A 17,699-nucleotide genomic window follows, 5' to 3' on the forward strand; every position below is an offset into this window, starting at 1 on the left:
AGTGCTTTGAGGTTTAATATTCAGATAATAAGTATCAGTGGAAGAGAAGAATTTGGAAAATTTTTAGACATGGCTTTGTTTTACAGTTTATTGAAGGGGGGTAAGCATTAACTTTTGGGATTTGCCTCCTTGCCTCCTTTTATTTAGGGAAATTGGAGTTTCAAACAAATTATTAGCAATAAAACATCATAGAAAGCCGAAAATAGGTGGTGTACTTATTTCATAGATAGTATCACAAGGCTTTCATATTGAATCCTTCTATGCAAAGGGAGAATTATGGGTGATCAGGATGGTTGTAAGAATAGCAGGTGGGCAATACTTGGGGAAAACAAAGTAGGGCTTGGGGGAACTAGTCTGAGACCGGATTTGAACCCAGGTACTCCTGACTCCAAGGCCAGTGCTTTGTCCACTACGCCACCTAGCCGCTCCAGAGAGGAACTTTCTAACCGCTTTCTGTCTGTCTCATTGAAAGCAGGAATTTTTGTTGGATGTTATTGTTGGAATTTTGTAGGTAGATTACTTTACCAGTGAATCAGGAACACAGACAGGACATTCTATGGAATTTAATCATAACTAATATAATTAAAGAGTAGTGCAAGTATTTAGGAAAACAGGAACACCAATTGCCTGTTTTTCAGTACTTGTGCTGTTGCATAGGTTCCACTTCTTGACCATTCTAAAAAAACAAACAAAACCAAAAAACCCTTCCTATTAGACCTCTACTTTGTTTTCTCATTCATACTTAAGGTTTTTTATAAACTGACTTCTAATTTTCCCACTTTACTTCTATAATTCTTTCTGAAATTACCTAGTCTTTATTTGTCAAGTCTGTTTGTCTCAGTTCTAATCCTTCTAGAACTTTTTAGGTAGGTAGCTATATAGTAATTAGATAGATAATTTATTAAGTGCTTATGTTGTGTTAGGTTCTGTACTAGACTCTGGAAATACAAGTGAATGCAAAAAAGACAGAACATAAAAGGGAACTGAAAAGAGGATCTGAGTGAGGTGTTTCTTCAACTAGACAGTTGGGAGGAACCTTGGAGGAAGACAGTGTAGGAATGCAGGCATTGCCAGTGTAAGAAGGCCACCAGTGTAGAAATATAAAATCTGTTTGGAATGTCATTGATTGGTCTGAGTTTGAATAGAGCATGATATCTGGGGTCATTGTTTCCTCAAATGAAGTTTTGTAGAGGAGCTCTTCTCTTTGGGTTTCTGGATTATTTCTTAGATCTTCCTCTTCCTGTCTGATTGTTCCTTTAGTGTTTCTTTACTAATTCATTACCTATATCACTTGTTCTAACTATGGAAGTAGTTCATGGCTCAGCCCTGGGTCTCCTTTTCATCTCTTTTTATATCTCTCATTTAATGATCATATAAGCTCCCAGGACTTTAATTACCATCTCTATGTAAATATATATTTATTTCTATAACCCCATACATATACATATTCTGCATCCATCCATATATATGTGTATATATGTATAAATATACATATATACATATGTGTATATCTTTCACATATTTTATAGGAATACTTACATGCAGATCTACCACTATCAACATTAACAACTGACCTACAGCTCCCAACATGTAAACACAAGAGTCCTAGGTATGACAGCACCTCTGTACCATTGGCCCCAATTATTTATTTATTTATCTATTTATTTATTTTTAGGTTTTTTATGCAAGGCAATGGGGTTAAGTGTCTGGATTTGAACTCAGGTACTCCTGACTCCAAGGCCAGTTGCTCTATCCACTGTGCCACCAGCTGCCCCCACTGGTCCTATTTAAAGCCCATTCCTCACAGCCACCATCCCAGGAACAGATTCTTATGTAAAAATAGGTAGTTAACCCCAGCAGTTTATACCCATAATGCAGGAAAGTAAGGTTACCTGAAGCAGCAAGGTATCTCTTGAGGGAGAGAAGGGAAGCAATATGGGATAAGCAAGTAAAATTATCACCACTACCTTGACCACAGTCTGCACTCATATTCTGGTGAAGTTTTTCTAGGACTCTGAACTCAAGAACCTTAACTACTGTTAAGGTCCGAGAAAAGTCCCTAATTACAGAACAGAGGCACTCGACACAATGGAGATGCAATAGCAAGGGTTTATTAAACTAGCTCGAGCTAGGGTTCCATCCTAGGTCAGGGTTAGGATCCTGGAACCCCGAGTAAAGTGAGGAGAGACCTTATATATGGTTCAGTGGGGGATTTCCAAGCATCTGCCTACTGATTGTCTTGAGATGGTGCGGCGTGTTCTTATTGGATACAGGTCCTCGGAGAAGTCCCCCTGTTTCATAGAGAAGCCCCCCATTGCATGGTCCGAGAGCTGACCCAGCAGAATCTCCAGAAGCTGATCAGACAGAAACTCAGCAAGCTGACCAAGCAGAGACTTAGGGGCAGAATTTGGGCAAAAGTTCATAGGTTTCGACATTCAGGGTCTTAGAGGCATTCAGGCAAAAGTTGACAGGTTTCGACACTCAGGATCTTACAGGCATTCAGCCTGAAGTTCATAGATTTCGAAACTCAGGGTCTTACACGACCAGTTCTATTTCCATTGGGGGGGGGGTGAGCAGGCCGCAGGTTGTTTGTTTGTGTTTGTGTGTGTGTGTGTGTGTGTGTGTGTGTGTGTGTGTGTGTGTGTGTTTAAATGGAGGAGAAGTTTGGTTTATTTTCTTATAATGCCAACAAAAAAGCAAGTAAATTTCAGGTAAATTTTACATCAGAACAAAATATCTTCAGCAAAGTAAACATAAAGGAAAAATTGAATTAAGTAATATATTTACATTATGTAATCATACACAGCCTTTAAAATTTATTCAAAGGTAGAGTATTGTACTATGTCCAAAATTAAAATAAAGTAGCAATTTTTAAAACTGGAAACATTGTTATTTTATGTTTATATGAGGCAAAATGCTTGTTTATTTGGTATATATATATATTTTTTGGTTTATATGGTATATATATTATATATAATAGAACAGAAAATGAGTAGTGCACATGAAAACTTCAGATTCCTTATATACAGCTTGATTTTCTTTTAAAGTATATAATAAATAGGACTTTTTCTGGTATTCCTTCTCTTCATGAAAAAAAAGATTCAATTATTCTCTCCTCTTTTCTTTTTAATTTTTGACTGCTCTGTTCCTTTTTCTCTCTTTAGGTTAGGGGTAGAAAGTTAGTTTTAAAATACGCATAATTAAGGTAAATTCTATATTGCCTTTATCTGAAAATGTACATTGTATTCTGCATCTTGACTCTGTCACCTCTTTAAAGAGATGTTAAATAGCTTTAAAGAGCTGTTAAAATACTTAAATCATTAGTCCTTTGGAGTCTTGGTTAGTCATTTCATGGGCTAGTTTTCAAGTCTTTCAAAGTCCTCTAACATTGTTATTGTTCTGCTGGTTCTACTCAGTTCACTCTGAAAAGGTCATAAAGATCTTTCTTTCTCTAAAACCAGCTATTTTGTCATTTCTTATGGCACAATAATATTACATTCATATGCTATCAAATCAAGTAGTAATCCCTTAGTTTTCATTTCTTTGCCACTACACAGTGGACTGCTATCAATATTTTTGTACATATTTTCTTTTCCTCTTTCTTTGATCTTTGGGAATAGGCCTCAAACTGGATTTAAGTTTCCAGTTATTTTTTTGAATGGGTGGACTAATTCATAGTTTTATTGACAGTCTTAATGGATGTGTTTTCCCACAACCTCTCCTAGAATTATCTTCTTTTTGGTATCTTTGCCAGTCTGATATGTGAAGTTACCTTAATGTGAATTTCTCTATTAGTAATTTGGAGGATTTAAAAATGTTTCTTGGGAATGGAAAATTCTCATTATTTAAAAATTGAATTTCATTTCTTAGCCAATACCAGACAGTTTTGATGACAGATGCTTTATAATATAATTTTAGATCTGATAAGGCTTAGCCACCTTCCTTTGCACTTTTTTTCATTGAATCTCTGGAAATTCTTGACTTTTTATTTCTCCATATGAAATTACTTACAATTTTTTCTAACTCATTAAAGTAATTATTTAGAATTTTGATTGGTAGGGCACTAAACAGGTAGTTAAGTGTTGGTAGAATTGTCATTTTTATTATATTAGCTCGATGTATCCATGAGCAGTTGTTGTTTGCCCAGTTATTTAAATCCGATTATATTTGTGTGAGAAACATTTTGTAATTGTTTTCTAAAGGTTTCTTAGTCTACTTTGGCAAATAAGACTCCCAGGTATTTTATATTGTATGTGGTTACTTTGAATGGGATTTCTCTTTCTAGCTCTTCCTGCTGTATCATGCTAGTCATATATAGAAAAGTTGAGAATTTATAAGGGTTTATACAATTTTTTTATTTAATGAAATGAGATAATGAAGGAGAAGATAGAATTGGAAAGAAATTAATAGAGTGACATAAGTGCTACAAAACCTAACCCAAGTAACAAATTCTCTGAAAATTAGGATAGACTAAATAGTAGCCAATGATTTACTCCATGAGATAGAAATCTTAAAACAAAGTTAGAAGACTGAAAAAGATGGAAGAAAATACAAGATATAGTAAAAGAAATTGACCTAGGAAAAAGATTGAGGAGGAAAAAAGAATTAGTAATCATTGGACTACAAACAGTACTCCAAGTAAATTTGCCTTATGCAAATTTTTTTTGCCCTGGATCAGACTTTTTGGGAGCAAATAAAGAATAAAGAATTCTGAAAGAAGTTTGCATTCCCAAAAAACAAGTATTTACTTTACTGTACAATACTATGCTCTCTCTCTCCATTCCTGCCCCACTGTGGAGTTCTCCTTGGCCTCTTCCCCCAACCTAAAAAGAAAAAATTCAAAGCATAAAAATATCCCCTCCAAGTTAAAACAGTGATGGATGAAGGGGACCACATCCACTGCCATCAAATGGAGGCTTGACTTGAGACTTCCATGTTGAGAGGAAACCTTTATCCTGCTTCATCCTCATTTCTATCCCCCCCCCCCCCATGCCCTCCTCCTAGTTTGTCTTCAGTACTTGTATGTCCTTCCATACTCAGGGATGAACCATGGACTCTGTGAACCCTATCATCCCCAGATTTCATAGAGGGAAATCTAATTAGATGTGAGATTTATGAGTGCTTTTGTTATGTCTTATAAATCTTAAAAAAAGAATGGAAAAGGAGGTGAAGAGTGGGGACGGAAGAAAGGTTGGGGAAAACTACCTCATACAATTGCAGTTTTCTAGGTAATTATTATTAAGTGTCTGAGTTGAAATTTGAACTCAGATCTAGCTGCCCCACAATTGCAGTTTTCAATGAGACATCTTTACAAGTAAAGATGAAGCATTTTGAATAACGTTTAAATGTCACTCTCATTTGCATTGTTTGAAGGAGAGAAAAACACACACAGAATATAAAAATACATTTCACTTAACAAGGAAATAGAAAAGAGAAGAAAGAAAGGGAATTAAAGGGAAGGATGATTAAGGAAGGAATTTTTCCAAAGCAAAAGTCAACTGGAAATATGTTGGAAAGATATATTTATATATTTATAACTTTTTTTGAGTAGTAAACTAGGGGAATTAGTTAATGCTCTATCCACTGTGCCACCTAGCTGACCCCTCATTTTCTTATTAAGAACCAAATTGGATAATGTGAGAATGTGAAGACTTTGAACTGATTTTTACATTAACTGGCTCTTTCATGAAAGAGCAAACTTTAGTTCAATTTATTACATTTGGAATTCTCATGTAATGACATTTTAGGTGACTGAAATGGAACTATGTTAAATTGAACTTTTTGCTTTCTATTTTAATATTGCTGCTTTGTGATAAAAGTGATAACTATATGTATAGTTCTTAGGACACTGAAAAACCTTATGGGAATATGTGTTCTAAATAGAATCTGCTTCACAACAAAGAAATAATTTTTTAAAAGTCTGATCATAATGTATAAATAAAATAACTGCAATATAATTGTATAATTATGTAATGGTATATAGAACTGTTTGAAGGGCAGAATGTTTTGGTTTAACCTAAGAAAACTGTCCAAAGAATACCTTTACAAAACCCCAAGTGGAAGCTTTGTTCTGACCCATATATCCTTTTATTTTTCCAATAGTCTTATTTTTTTGATAATAAAGTAAAAGTAAAAACAGACTTACATACTGAGACTTTCATCCTTTTGGAAAAAAAGGATAAGGTAAAAGTTGTTGACTGTAGAAGCAAGAGAGTAAACTTTGAAAAAAATTTTAAGATGAGATGCTCACAAATATTGGAGGTATAATGGTGTGCATAGTTAGATTAATGTTTTATTTAAAAAATCTCTGGTGTTGCTTAATAATTTGATGCTGTTTTTCAATTTTATAATCATACTCTTTTCTTTCAGAATTCTATGAAGAAATTCTTTCATTGGCATATAGTTTGACATGCCAGATGATTTCACCTCAAATGTGGCAACTATTAGCTATATTGTTTGAAGTTTTTCAGCAGGATTGCTTTGAATACTTTGCAGGTAAAGCTACTTTTTCTTCCTGCTATTGTGTAATTTAATATTATTATATTGTAAAGTTCTAACAGCAATTTGAAAGAAACAAAACAAAGACAAAGATATAATTCCTTCTGGTAATTCTAGTCACAAATTCCTCAATTTTCTTTTAGAAAAAAGGTTTAGTGAGCTGTAGGATTGTTTTCCCAGGAATGTGAGCATTATTGAGTGTATATTGTTTCTTTAAAATGTGCTCAATAATGACTATCCTTGGTCTTCCTAGAGCTTAAGTTTGTGGTATTAAAAACTTTGATCTTATTTAACTCAACTATTAGATTATTTCTAAGCCAGCTTCCAAGTTTAAACTTATGATTCTAAGGAAAGATATTAATGAGCAAAGAAAATGAAAATCTATTTTCTATGAGAATATTTACTTTTTTATATTCTTTTAATGCAGACTTTGACATATCCTTGTTTTTCAGACATGATGCCTCTTCTGCACAACTATGTTACTATAGATACTGTAACTTTACTATCCAATCCTAAGCACTTAGAGATAATTTACACAATGTGTAGAAAGGTAAGAATGGCCTTTCTTTTCTTTTTTTTTCTTTTCTTTTTTTTTTTTTGCAAGGCAATGGGGTTAAGTGGCCTGCCCAAGGCCACACAGCTAGGGAATTATTAAGTGTCTGAGGTAGGATTTGAACTCAGGTACTCCTGACTCCAGGGCCGGTGCTTTATCCACTGCGCCACCCAGCTGCCCCCTCTTTTGTATTGTTTTATTATAAGCATGTTCTTTTTCCTTTATTTATTTTCCTTTATTATTTTATCATATCATGCTTTTTTATTTTTTTTGTTAATTGTTTCCCAATTTCTTTGTATTTGTTTATTTGTTTATTTATTTTTAGGTTTTTGCAAGGCAAATGGGATTAAGTGGCTTACCCAAGGCCATACAGCTAGGTAATTAAATGTCTGAGGCAGGATTTGACCTCATATATTCCTGCCTCCTGAGCTGGTGCTCTATCCATTGTACCACCTAGCTGCCCTATTGTATTTATATTTTAAATGTCATTTTGTTTTATTTTTTTTTCAATTACATGCAAAGATAATTTTCAACATTCATCTTTTTGTGATAGTTTGAATTCCACATTTTGCTATCTCCCTCCCTTTCTTCTTCCCCTTCTCACAGCCGCAAATAATCTGTACAGGTTATACATGTGCAATCTTGTTATATATAAACAACTGTGCTCCTTTTTAGAGTAATCTTTCCAAATTTTTTTTTTTTTACCTCAAATATATTTAGTATTTTAGAAATATCCTTGGAGGGGCAACTAGAATAAAATACCAGGCCTGGAGTCAGGAGTATCTGAGTTCAAAATTTGTTCTCAGTTACTTGACACTCAATAGTTGTCTTATTGATCAAGTCACTTAACCCTAATTGCCTTGACAAAAAAAAAAGTTGTCCTTAGCATTGGCATTTTATAAAGGTTGCTATTGTATTTATCAACTTGTACCTTCAAATCATAATACATTATTTGCTTTCATAATTTGAAAAATTGGTATTGATAGTATTTTTGAGTATTTAATCTTCTTTGTAGCATATAGGCAATATTTAAAAGTTAAATGCTTTGTAATTCTTAGAAATAGTAACCGGTTTTTATCAATTATAAGTATCATTGTTTCAAAATCATGGATTTTGAATAAAAATATTATGTAAGAAGTTATTTTTTTAAAAGTACATCTAAATTGAACACTTCACACTTAAAGAACTCTATGTATGGTAAAATGAAAAGTTTATGCTAAATTATAAAAGGTTTAATCCAAATTGTCTCCAGTTGTATTCTGTGAGCTTCCATTTATTTCTCTAGTGGACCCTTCTGAGACTCATTGCTATGAATTTTGCCTCTCTTGTTTTATACATTCTATGTAATATATAAGTGTTTTATATATGTGTATGTTTTCATATAGATATGTGTATAGATTATAATACATTATATTATAATACAAAATATGCACACACACACACACACATATAAAACATCATACATCTGTAGAGTAGAGATCATGATAGTCACTGCAACCGTTCTGAACATTTAGGAGACTGGTAATTTGTAAAGAAGTTTGAATAGAACCACTTATTTAAAATTGTACATAGAATGAGCACACTCAGAAATAAATTCATTATTCTTTTATTTCTTTTTGGTACCTCATCAGTGTTTCATGCATTTAATAATCATCTTTATGCATGTGCCCCCCAGATACACACACACACACACACACACACACACACACACACACACACAATTTTCTAATTTCTTGTAAAGATAGTTTTCAGTATTCATTTTTTGTAAGATTTTTGAGTTGCATTTTTTTCTGCCTCCCTTCTTTCCCTTTTCTCTCCCCGTGATAGTGAATATTCTGATATAGGTTATATATGTACAGTCATGTTAAACAGAATTCCATATTAGTCATGTTGTGAAAGAGTAATTAGAATAAAGGGGAAAAAATCTTGAGGAAAAAAAACATTTTAAAAAAAAGTAAAAATAGTATGCCTTGGTTTTCATTTTCCATCACAAATCTTTTACGATTGTCTTTGGCTATATGTTTATATATCTAGCTCTGAATGCCAGTCATATATCACCTATTGAAGATTTCGAAATGTGTGTGTGTGTGTGTGTGTGTGTGTGTGTGTGTATTTGTGTGTGTGTATGTATGTGTGTCCCACACACGTATATTCTCTGGGCATCTAAAATTAAATATTGAGAAGAAAATTTATCTTTACCTTTAAACCTACCTCTCTTCTGAAATGACCTAATTCTATAAATTGCTTTTTAGTGACCTATACTGCAATATTGCTGTCATCTTTGACTTCTCATTCTCCCTCTCATACAGTTACTTAGATCTATCTTTATACTATCTTTATGGTGTCTCTCATATCTTACACCTTTTTGCTAACTGCACAGCCACTACTTTCATTCAGATTTGCACCGCCTTATTTGTACTAGTCTCACTGCCTTATTTCTCTTCATTCTAATCTTATCTTCCATGAAATGGTATTGCTTTAGTGTCAGTGTAAGCCCATGTGACTCCTTTATTCAGCAACTCCAGTGCCTTATGTGTAGGATCAAGGTTAAATTCTTACATCTGGCACTTAAAGTTCTTTACACTCTGATTCCTTTCTTCTTTTCCAATTTATTATTCATTACTCTCCTTCACTACTCTGTATGTTCTAGCCAAATTGTTTGTTATTTTTCACACTTAGCATTCCTTCTGCCATCCCTGCCTTTGCACAGGCTATTCCTCATTCCTGGAATGTACTCTTTCTTATTTCTGCTTGTCAGTATCTCTTGTTTCCTTCAAAGCTCTGCTAGCCAACTCCATTTTCTACATAGAAGTCTTTTTTTAGATCTTGTATTAATGCCCCTTTTCCCCACTTATCCCTTTGCCTTCATTTTTGTATATTTTTAATATACTTTTGTAAATTGTTGCCTCTTCTGATAGAATGTAAACTTTCAGAGATCAGATTGTGTTTGTTTTGTCTTTGAAATCTCAGCACCTAGCATAGTTCCATTTAGATGCTTAATAAATGCTTATTGATTGATGATGTTTGTCCTTCTTCCTCAAAGAAGAACATGACATCAGGGAGGTAATGCTATGACAAGCACAAAAAAGCGGATTCGAGTGAAGGGAGTGCTGTGCTCACCACCAGACTCACTTTTCTTTTTTGGAGCCATCTGGGAGTGGACATTCCATCACCTTGCTGCCCTTGTTTATTGATTGATCAGTAATTGAACTGAAAATCAGGAACCAGTTCTAGTTCTAATTCTAGATTTTCAAGTAATTAACTATATGACTTGAGCAAGTTCTTTGCTCTCTCATCTTGGATAAAATGGATGAGAATATTAGCTTATATGTACTCTATCCATGTAATTCTGTGATCTTTATTTTTTCCTGATGTCTATGATTTCTTAGTTATTCTGAATAACCTTGGTTACCTTTAGTAGCAAATAAGGGAGATAAATGAAAGGCTTGATTTAGAAAGCACAATTATTTGGAAAAATAAAGCAAATTAAACTCTGCCACTTTCATTAGCCATGTCTGTATTACTGTTTTGTACAAAAACTTATTTTTATACGTTATCATTTATAACTTAGAAGATACTGATTTGTTTATTAAAACAAATGTATATAATACATCTTTAGAAAAAGTTCCAAGCAAATGATTAAAATGGAAGTTTTGATGCTAAAAGTGGTAAACTCTTGAAATTTGAAAAATTTACTTATACATTTACTTATACATACATTTCCTGATCTGTGTGAGAAGGGTCAAACAGTTGTGGATAGAACATTGGAATTAGAAGACCTGGGTGTGATATCACCATTTTCATTTGCTATTTTACTGTCTACATAATCATGGGACAGTCATCTGAACCTTTCTAAAATCTAAACTATCCTTTTCTGAATAAAGGGATTAAAATGCCCTGGGCACCTCACAATATTATTTGTGAGGATCAGATCAGATAATGTATATAATTTCTTGTATAAAATACACATAAAATATTATTTTGTGTGTTTATTTAAAATAGAACAATAAAAAGAATACATTTGTTTTTTTCCTACTTATTTTTGTTGGAAAGTAACATTAAATAGCAGCATATCAGTGGTTTTAGTTTCAAAGCTAGTTTTAATTGAAATGCCACATTATCTATTGATATGCTAATTTGTAGTAAATAATTATAGGTGTTGACTGGAGATGCAGGAGAAGATGCAGAATGTCATGCAGCCAAACTATTAGAAGTAATTATTCTTCAGTGCAGAGGAAGAGGAATTGATCAGGTAATAAATATTATGAAAACAGCCTTTGTTTTAATATAAATTCACATATTTGTTTTTAAAGTAATAGAAAGATTTTCTATGATTTGGGTCAGTTGGTACCAAATCCTATTCAATATAGGGTTGAAAATATTTATGGTCATTTTGGAATATTTTCGAGGATTTTAGAATGCTTCCCAACAATTCTTTATTCACTTATTTATTTATTTATTCATTTATTTATTTATCTATCTATCTATCTATCTATTTATTTATTTATTTGTTCATTTGTTTATTTATTTATTTTGCAAGGCAAATGGGGTTAAGTGTCTTGCCTAAGGCCACACAGCTACGTAATTATTAAGTGTCTGAGACCGGATTTGAACCCAGGTACTCCTGATTCCAGGGCCAGTGCTTTATCCACTGTGCCACCTAGCCGCCCCTCCAATAATTATTAATGAAAATCTATAGAGGAGATTAAAGTATTTATTATTTTGATTAGGATTGTTATAAAAATATATTTTCTTTATTTCTTATTCCTAATCCTTATATTTTTCAGTTGACTTTTCCTTTATCATTTTTATTTTAATATCTATCTCATTTTCCAGTTTGAATTCAAAATAGTTCCTATTATTAAAACATCCTTCCTGACCAATTTAACAAAATCTTTTCAACTTCTTACTTTCTTATTGATTGCTTCTCTTCCTCCTCTTCACCCTCTTCATCCCCCATTCCCCTGTACCCTCACCATCCCCTCCCCCCTTTTTTGAGTCATTTGGAATTAATAAATACTATTAAATTCTATTCACTCATTTATTTATTTATTTATAATTTGTCATTCATGTATTCATTCATTCATTTATTTAATTAATTAATTAATTTATTTGCTTATGTATTTATTTATCTATCTATCTCTATTATCTATCTATCTATCCATTCATTCATTCATTTATTTATTTTGATAAATGTTAAAATCTTTGCCAGGGTTTTAAATTAATAAGTGTTTGAGGCTAGATTTTAACTTAAGAGTCTCCCTGATTCCAGAATTGGTCCTCTATCCACTACACCACCTAGATGCCCCATATTGCTCACTTTCTAAGACATCTTAGATAAGCTTCTGAGTTGCAACAGGAGAATTTGATCTATTGTTCTTGTTATAAGGAATTACAATGTTATTCTTAATTTTCTATCCTCCTTTGGTTCTTCTATTTCAAATCCCACAATAAATACTGTTTGTGATTCTTTTTTGAAATTCTTTGTTTTATTTGAATTATGAGTCAGAATTGAAAATTTTCATTAGTTCTCATCAAGAAAATATTTATTGAGCTTCTTTCATACCTTGCTATTGGAATTAAAGACATAAAATAGGTCATGATCTCAAGGGGTTTACCAATTTACTTGGAGGGACAATGGATTTTTGGTAGATGATATGGAAAAGTTATACCTGAGCCTACCTCACCTTAGAAACTCCCCAGCAAATATTTAAAAAGGTATCAAGTGTGGCCTTGGGCAAGCCACTTAACCCCATTTGCCTTGCAAAAACATAAAAAAAAAAATATAAAAAGAAAGAGTGACTAATAAAACAAAGGAAGCATTAGGTTGTAGCTTCATATAATTTAAGATTATTGCTGAAGAAGATGGTGAGAAATCTGTGGTTATTTTACTTAGGAGATGCTATAGGAGACTGAGAGAGTAGGCACTGAAGCCAGTGCTCTCTTTGGGAAATGGGACCTGAAGTAAGGAGAATCTTAGTAGTTTACTGTGCAAGGAGCAGAATGCCAGAAGAGGGACCTGGGTCATTCTTGCATGTCTGTCTCTCCAAGAACTTTGAAGTCAGGTTAATTTCCAGTATATTGTCAGATTTGCAACAGGGGAAAAAAGTCACCACTAAATGACTGCTAAGGCAGATGGAGGCAGTGGAGCACCCAGATACCTCAGTGCATTGAAGGTCCTCCAAAACCAGCATGATCTCTGATAGTGCTTGTGTTGTAGGACCAAAGAAGCAGAGAAGAGAAAAAGAAGTCTTAGGGTCCTTCATTGGACTTTAAATCCAGAATGATTTCCTCTGTCATACTTACTTGAAAGTACAGTAGCAATGTTTAAAACCAACTTCTAGCTGCTGATTCCTCAAGAAGAGCCAGACCCTACACTCTTTTTGTGCCACCAACATGTGTAGGCAGAAATAACTGTTTAAGGCAAGTAGTGGGGCTTTTTCCTAATTCCATGCTAGGTCACAAGTAAAGATTGAAGAAGAGTGGGGACTAAGGGGATCAGGAATCAAATGTTATATCAAGAACATTGTACATTAGTAACATTCATTTTGAACAGAGAAAATCAGGATCATTTTCCCCATCCAAGAGAATAAGAATGAAATCCTAATACAGTCTCAAAAAAAAAAGATTGCTTTTAGAGACATGAGTTAACAGAATAAAATAATAATTACAGTTAGTAAAATGTGGGTTAAAAGATGCCTAATAGAATAACTCTACAATAAATACAAATAGAACCATCAAGAAAAATAGCTTGCTTTAAAAAAACTCCAAGAAGAAATAACTTAAAAATTAAATATGAGCTCTTGAGGGAAAAACACTGGAAGGAGAATAAATAATTTAGAATAGAAGGTGGAGCAGAAGTGAAAAATAGAACGGAGCTAAAAGAACTGAGATTCCATTGCAAGAAATATTAATACAGAGTGAAAAAAGAAAAAGATTGGAAGAATATGTTGGGTACCCACTGTGGAAAAATTTGACTTGAAAGACTGTCAGACTTTAAGAATCGTCACAGGATTTTCAGTAAAGGGGAGAGTAGGGAGGGAGAAAATTTGAAACTCAGAAATTTAAAATATGAATGTAAAAAGTTGTTATATGTAATGGAAAAATAAAAAGAATTTAAAAATATAAAATAAAATAGAGACAGAATAATCAGACTGAAAATCATTACTACATTAAAAGAAAGGGCAGCTAGTGATACAGTGGATAGAGCATCAGCCCCAGAGTCAGGAGGACCTGAGTTCAAATCTGGCCTCAGACACTTAATAATCACTTAGCTGTGTGACTTTGGGCATGTCATTTAACCCCATTGCCTTGCGAAAACAAAGCAGAGATACATACCTAAAAAAATCATAAAAGAACTTAAGGAGAAGAATGAAACATTTTTAGACACAGTCTGTGTGGGAATTTGTTTTGCTTGATCGTGATATTTGTTACAAGACTTTTTTTTTTCATTCAACTTGTGGATTTGAAGATGTGAGACTTTAGCCAAAAAAGCAAAAAACAAAAGATTGATGCATTTTTTAAATGTGAAGAAATGAAAAAAGGAAGTGTGGTAGAAAATATAAGCAGGTGAGGATTGAGTTCATTCCAGACATAGGAAACTGATGGTGCAATTATCAGGGTGGTGGGAAATAGAATTTTATGTTCGAAGAATAGAGAAAGCCCATTTGACTTAATTGCAGAGTGTAAAAGGGAGAATTATATGAAATAGAAGCTAGGTTGGAGACAGATTACAAGCTTTAAAAACTAAATAGAATAGTTTGTATTTGATTTTCAGGTCATTAGGAAGCTACTGAAGTTTATTGAGTTAGGGGAGTCACCTGGTCAGATTTGTGCTTATGGAAAATTACTTTGGTTGTTTTTGGGAGGATAGATTGATATAGTGAGACTTGAGGTAGGAAAACCAGAATTATCAGGATTATATAGTATTAAAAAAATCAGTGAAGTGAGTAATTAGCAAAGAAAAATGCTTATATTGAGTAAATTTGTTTTTCGAAGCTGGGCATATTTCCTCTGCCATTGAGGTGATGAAATTTTGTAACCTGAATTGGTGTCTTTCATGTATTCCATTTGAGATGACCAGAGTTGGTGTCAGTCTATGAAAAATGCAAATATAGTAGACAAAAAAAGGTAAGAAAACTGGGTTGAATAGTTCTGAAGTTTTGATTTAGATTGATTCAGGACTTAGATCCTGAAAGGGGATGAAGAGAATTCCTCTGAATCTAACCTTCAGTTTGACAATGAAGAAATATTTGATCTTTGTTTTTTTAAAAAATCCTAATTAGAGGTCTAAGGTAAGGGAGAAATTTAGTATTTTATGAAATTCGGCTATTTAGAGATAAGAGGTATGGTGAGAAAGAGAGGGAATCTCATAAATATTTCTTACCTGATATCCTTGTAAGTAGTGTATATAGTGATAAGTAAAGAATAACCTAAGGAGGAGGAAGAAGTATTTCCAAGTCAAAGAGTGTGGTCCAAAAGGGGATATTGTTAAACAGCAATAATTATTCCAGATTACATGCTTCTAAAGAAAGACAACATATAAAGAACTATGAAAAGTCATTGGAAGAGGAAGGTACCAGTTTGAAGGTTTGCTAGAAAAAGAAATACAAATAGTTAGGAATGAAGCTTAGAGAGTAGTGAATGAACATGGCTGGCCTATGCAACTCCTTAATATGGAAGAACTGGTAAGACCTGACTGTGTAGAAGAAGGGATCCAAGAGGAAGCAGGATCTTTCAGGGTGAGAAGTGTGCTGAGGTATAGTTGTGGAAGATCCTGTGATTTGTATCTGAACTGGAAAAGAGGCTACAGAAGGAGATTTTATATATATAATATATAATATATATATATGTATATACAATATAGATAATATAAATCATAGATAGCTAGTGCTAATTTTATTTTTTAAGGGAAACATCACAAGATTTGAAGAAGGCAAAGAAAAAAACAAAGATAATAGTCATTTTTGTAGCTAGGATGAAGTCAACCATAAAACAGAATGATTATATGTATTAGAAAACAAATCTCAACCACTTTCTTTTTAAAAAAAAATTATTTAAGGCAATGGGGTTAAGTGACTTGCCCAAGGTCACACAGTAATTTTTAAGTGTCTGAGGCTAGATTTGAACTCAGGTTCTCCTGACTCCAGGATCAGTGCTCTATCCACTGTGCCACTTAGCCGCCCCTAAGCTAATTGACTTTAAAAGGGACCCACATAGAAGGCAGTAATTGAGTTCTTAATTTCAGATTTAGACAAATCTAACAGACTGATAAACCACAAAAAATTAAGGACATGAAAATAATATTTGAAGATATAGTTAAGATAGCCTTTATTCAGATACTGAATGGAAAATTTAAAAGTTCATACATAAAGAAGGTTTAAAGAATTCTGATTCAGAAAGGAAAAAATATTAAATTCATCCTTCTAGGCCACAATGTAATAAACATTGAGGGAAATATTGACAAATGATTCAGACTTCAAAATGATAATTTTTATCTTGAAGAATAAGTGATGCATTCCCCAGTAGAAAAGTGGTCATAAATTGTAAATATTTCTCAGAAGATTTATTGCAGTTATTTATTCATTTTTTAGAAAGATTTTATTTATTTTGAGTTTTACAATTTTTTTTCCTATTCTTATTCCCCCCCCAGAAGGCAATCTCTTAGTCTTTACATTGTTTCCGTGGTATACACTGATCTAAGTTGAATATGATAAGAGAAAAATAATATCCTTAAGAAAGAAAAAAATAAAGTATAAGAGATAGCAAAATTACATAATAAGATATTGTTTTCTTTTTCTAAATTAACAGTAATAGTCTTTGTTCAAACTGCACAGTTTTTCTCTGGTTACAGATGGTATTCTCCATCACAGAAATTGTCCCTGATTGTTGCACTGATGGAATGAGCAAGTCCATCAAGGTTGATCATCACCCCAATGTTTCTGTTAGTTTGAATGTTTTTCTGGTTCTGCTTATTTCACTCAGCACCAGTTCATGCAAATCTTTGCAGATTTCCCTGAATTCCCATCTCTCCTGGTTTCTAATAGAACAGTAGTGTTCCATGACATTCATATACCACAGTTTGTAAAGCCATTCACCAATTGAAGGACATTCATTTAATTTCCAATTCTTTGCCACCACAAACAGGGCTGCTATAAATATTTTTGTACAAGTGATGCTTTTACTCTTTTTCATAATCTCTTCAAGGTATAGACCCAGTAGTGGTATTGCTGGATCAAAGTATGCACATTTTTGTTGCCCTTTGGGCGTAATTCCAAATTTCTCTCCAGAAAGGTTGAATGAGTTCACAGTTCCACCAAAAATGTATTTAGTGTCCCAGATTTCCCACATCTCTTCCAACATTGATCATTCTCCTTTCTGGTCATATTGGCCAGTCTGAGAGGTGTGAAGTTGTACCTCAGAGATGCTTTAATTTATTGCATCTATTTAAGAGACTGTTCAGATTGCTAATAATGAGTAAAAATACAAGTCAAAACAATTCTGAGGTTTTACCTCATATCTATCCCATGAATAAAGCTTCAAAAATTATTGGTCAACTTGTATTTATTAATTTTTTTAATTGACATTTTATTTTTCCAATTACATGCAAAAGTAGTTTTTCAACATTTATCCATTTGCAAATTTATGA

The 17,699-nt window shown here is 33.1% G+C and overlaps 1 protein-coding gene across 1 annotated transcript in view; it reads left to right on the forward strand.

The window, feature by feature from the left end:
• IPO8 (importin 8) overlaps positions 1-17,699 on the forward strand; it is a 178,016-nt gene that overhangs the window by 121,158 nt on the left and 39,159 nt on the right. The window contains exons 14-18 of the mRNA XM_074195331.1: positions 2,274-2,440; positions 3,165-3,178; positions 6,370-6,495; positions 6,951-7,048; positions 11,208-11,303. Of these exons, the coding sequence (XP_074051432.1) occupies positions 2,274-2,440; positions 3,165-3,178; positions 6,370-6,495; positions 6,951-7,048; positions 11,208-11,303 (501 nt within the window). The remainder of the gene's footprint in view (positions 1-2,273; positions 2,441-3,164; positions 3,179-6,369; positions 6,496-6,950; positions 7,049-11,207; positions 11,304-17,699) is intronic.

Source organism: Macrotis lagotis, chromosome 7 (assembly GCF_037893015.1).
Source record: "Macrotis lagotis isolate mMagLag1 chromosome 7, bilby.v1.9.chrom.fasta, whole genome shotgun sequence".
Lineage (NCBI taxonomy): Eukaryota > Metazoa > Chordata > Mammalia > Peramelemorphia > Peramelidae > Macrotis > Macrotis lagotis.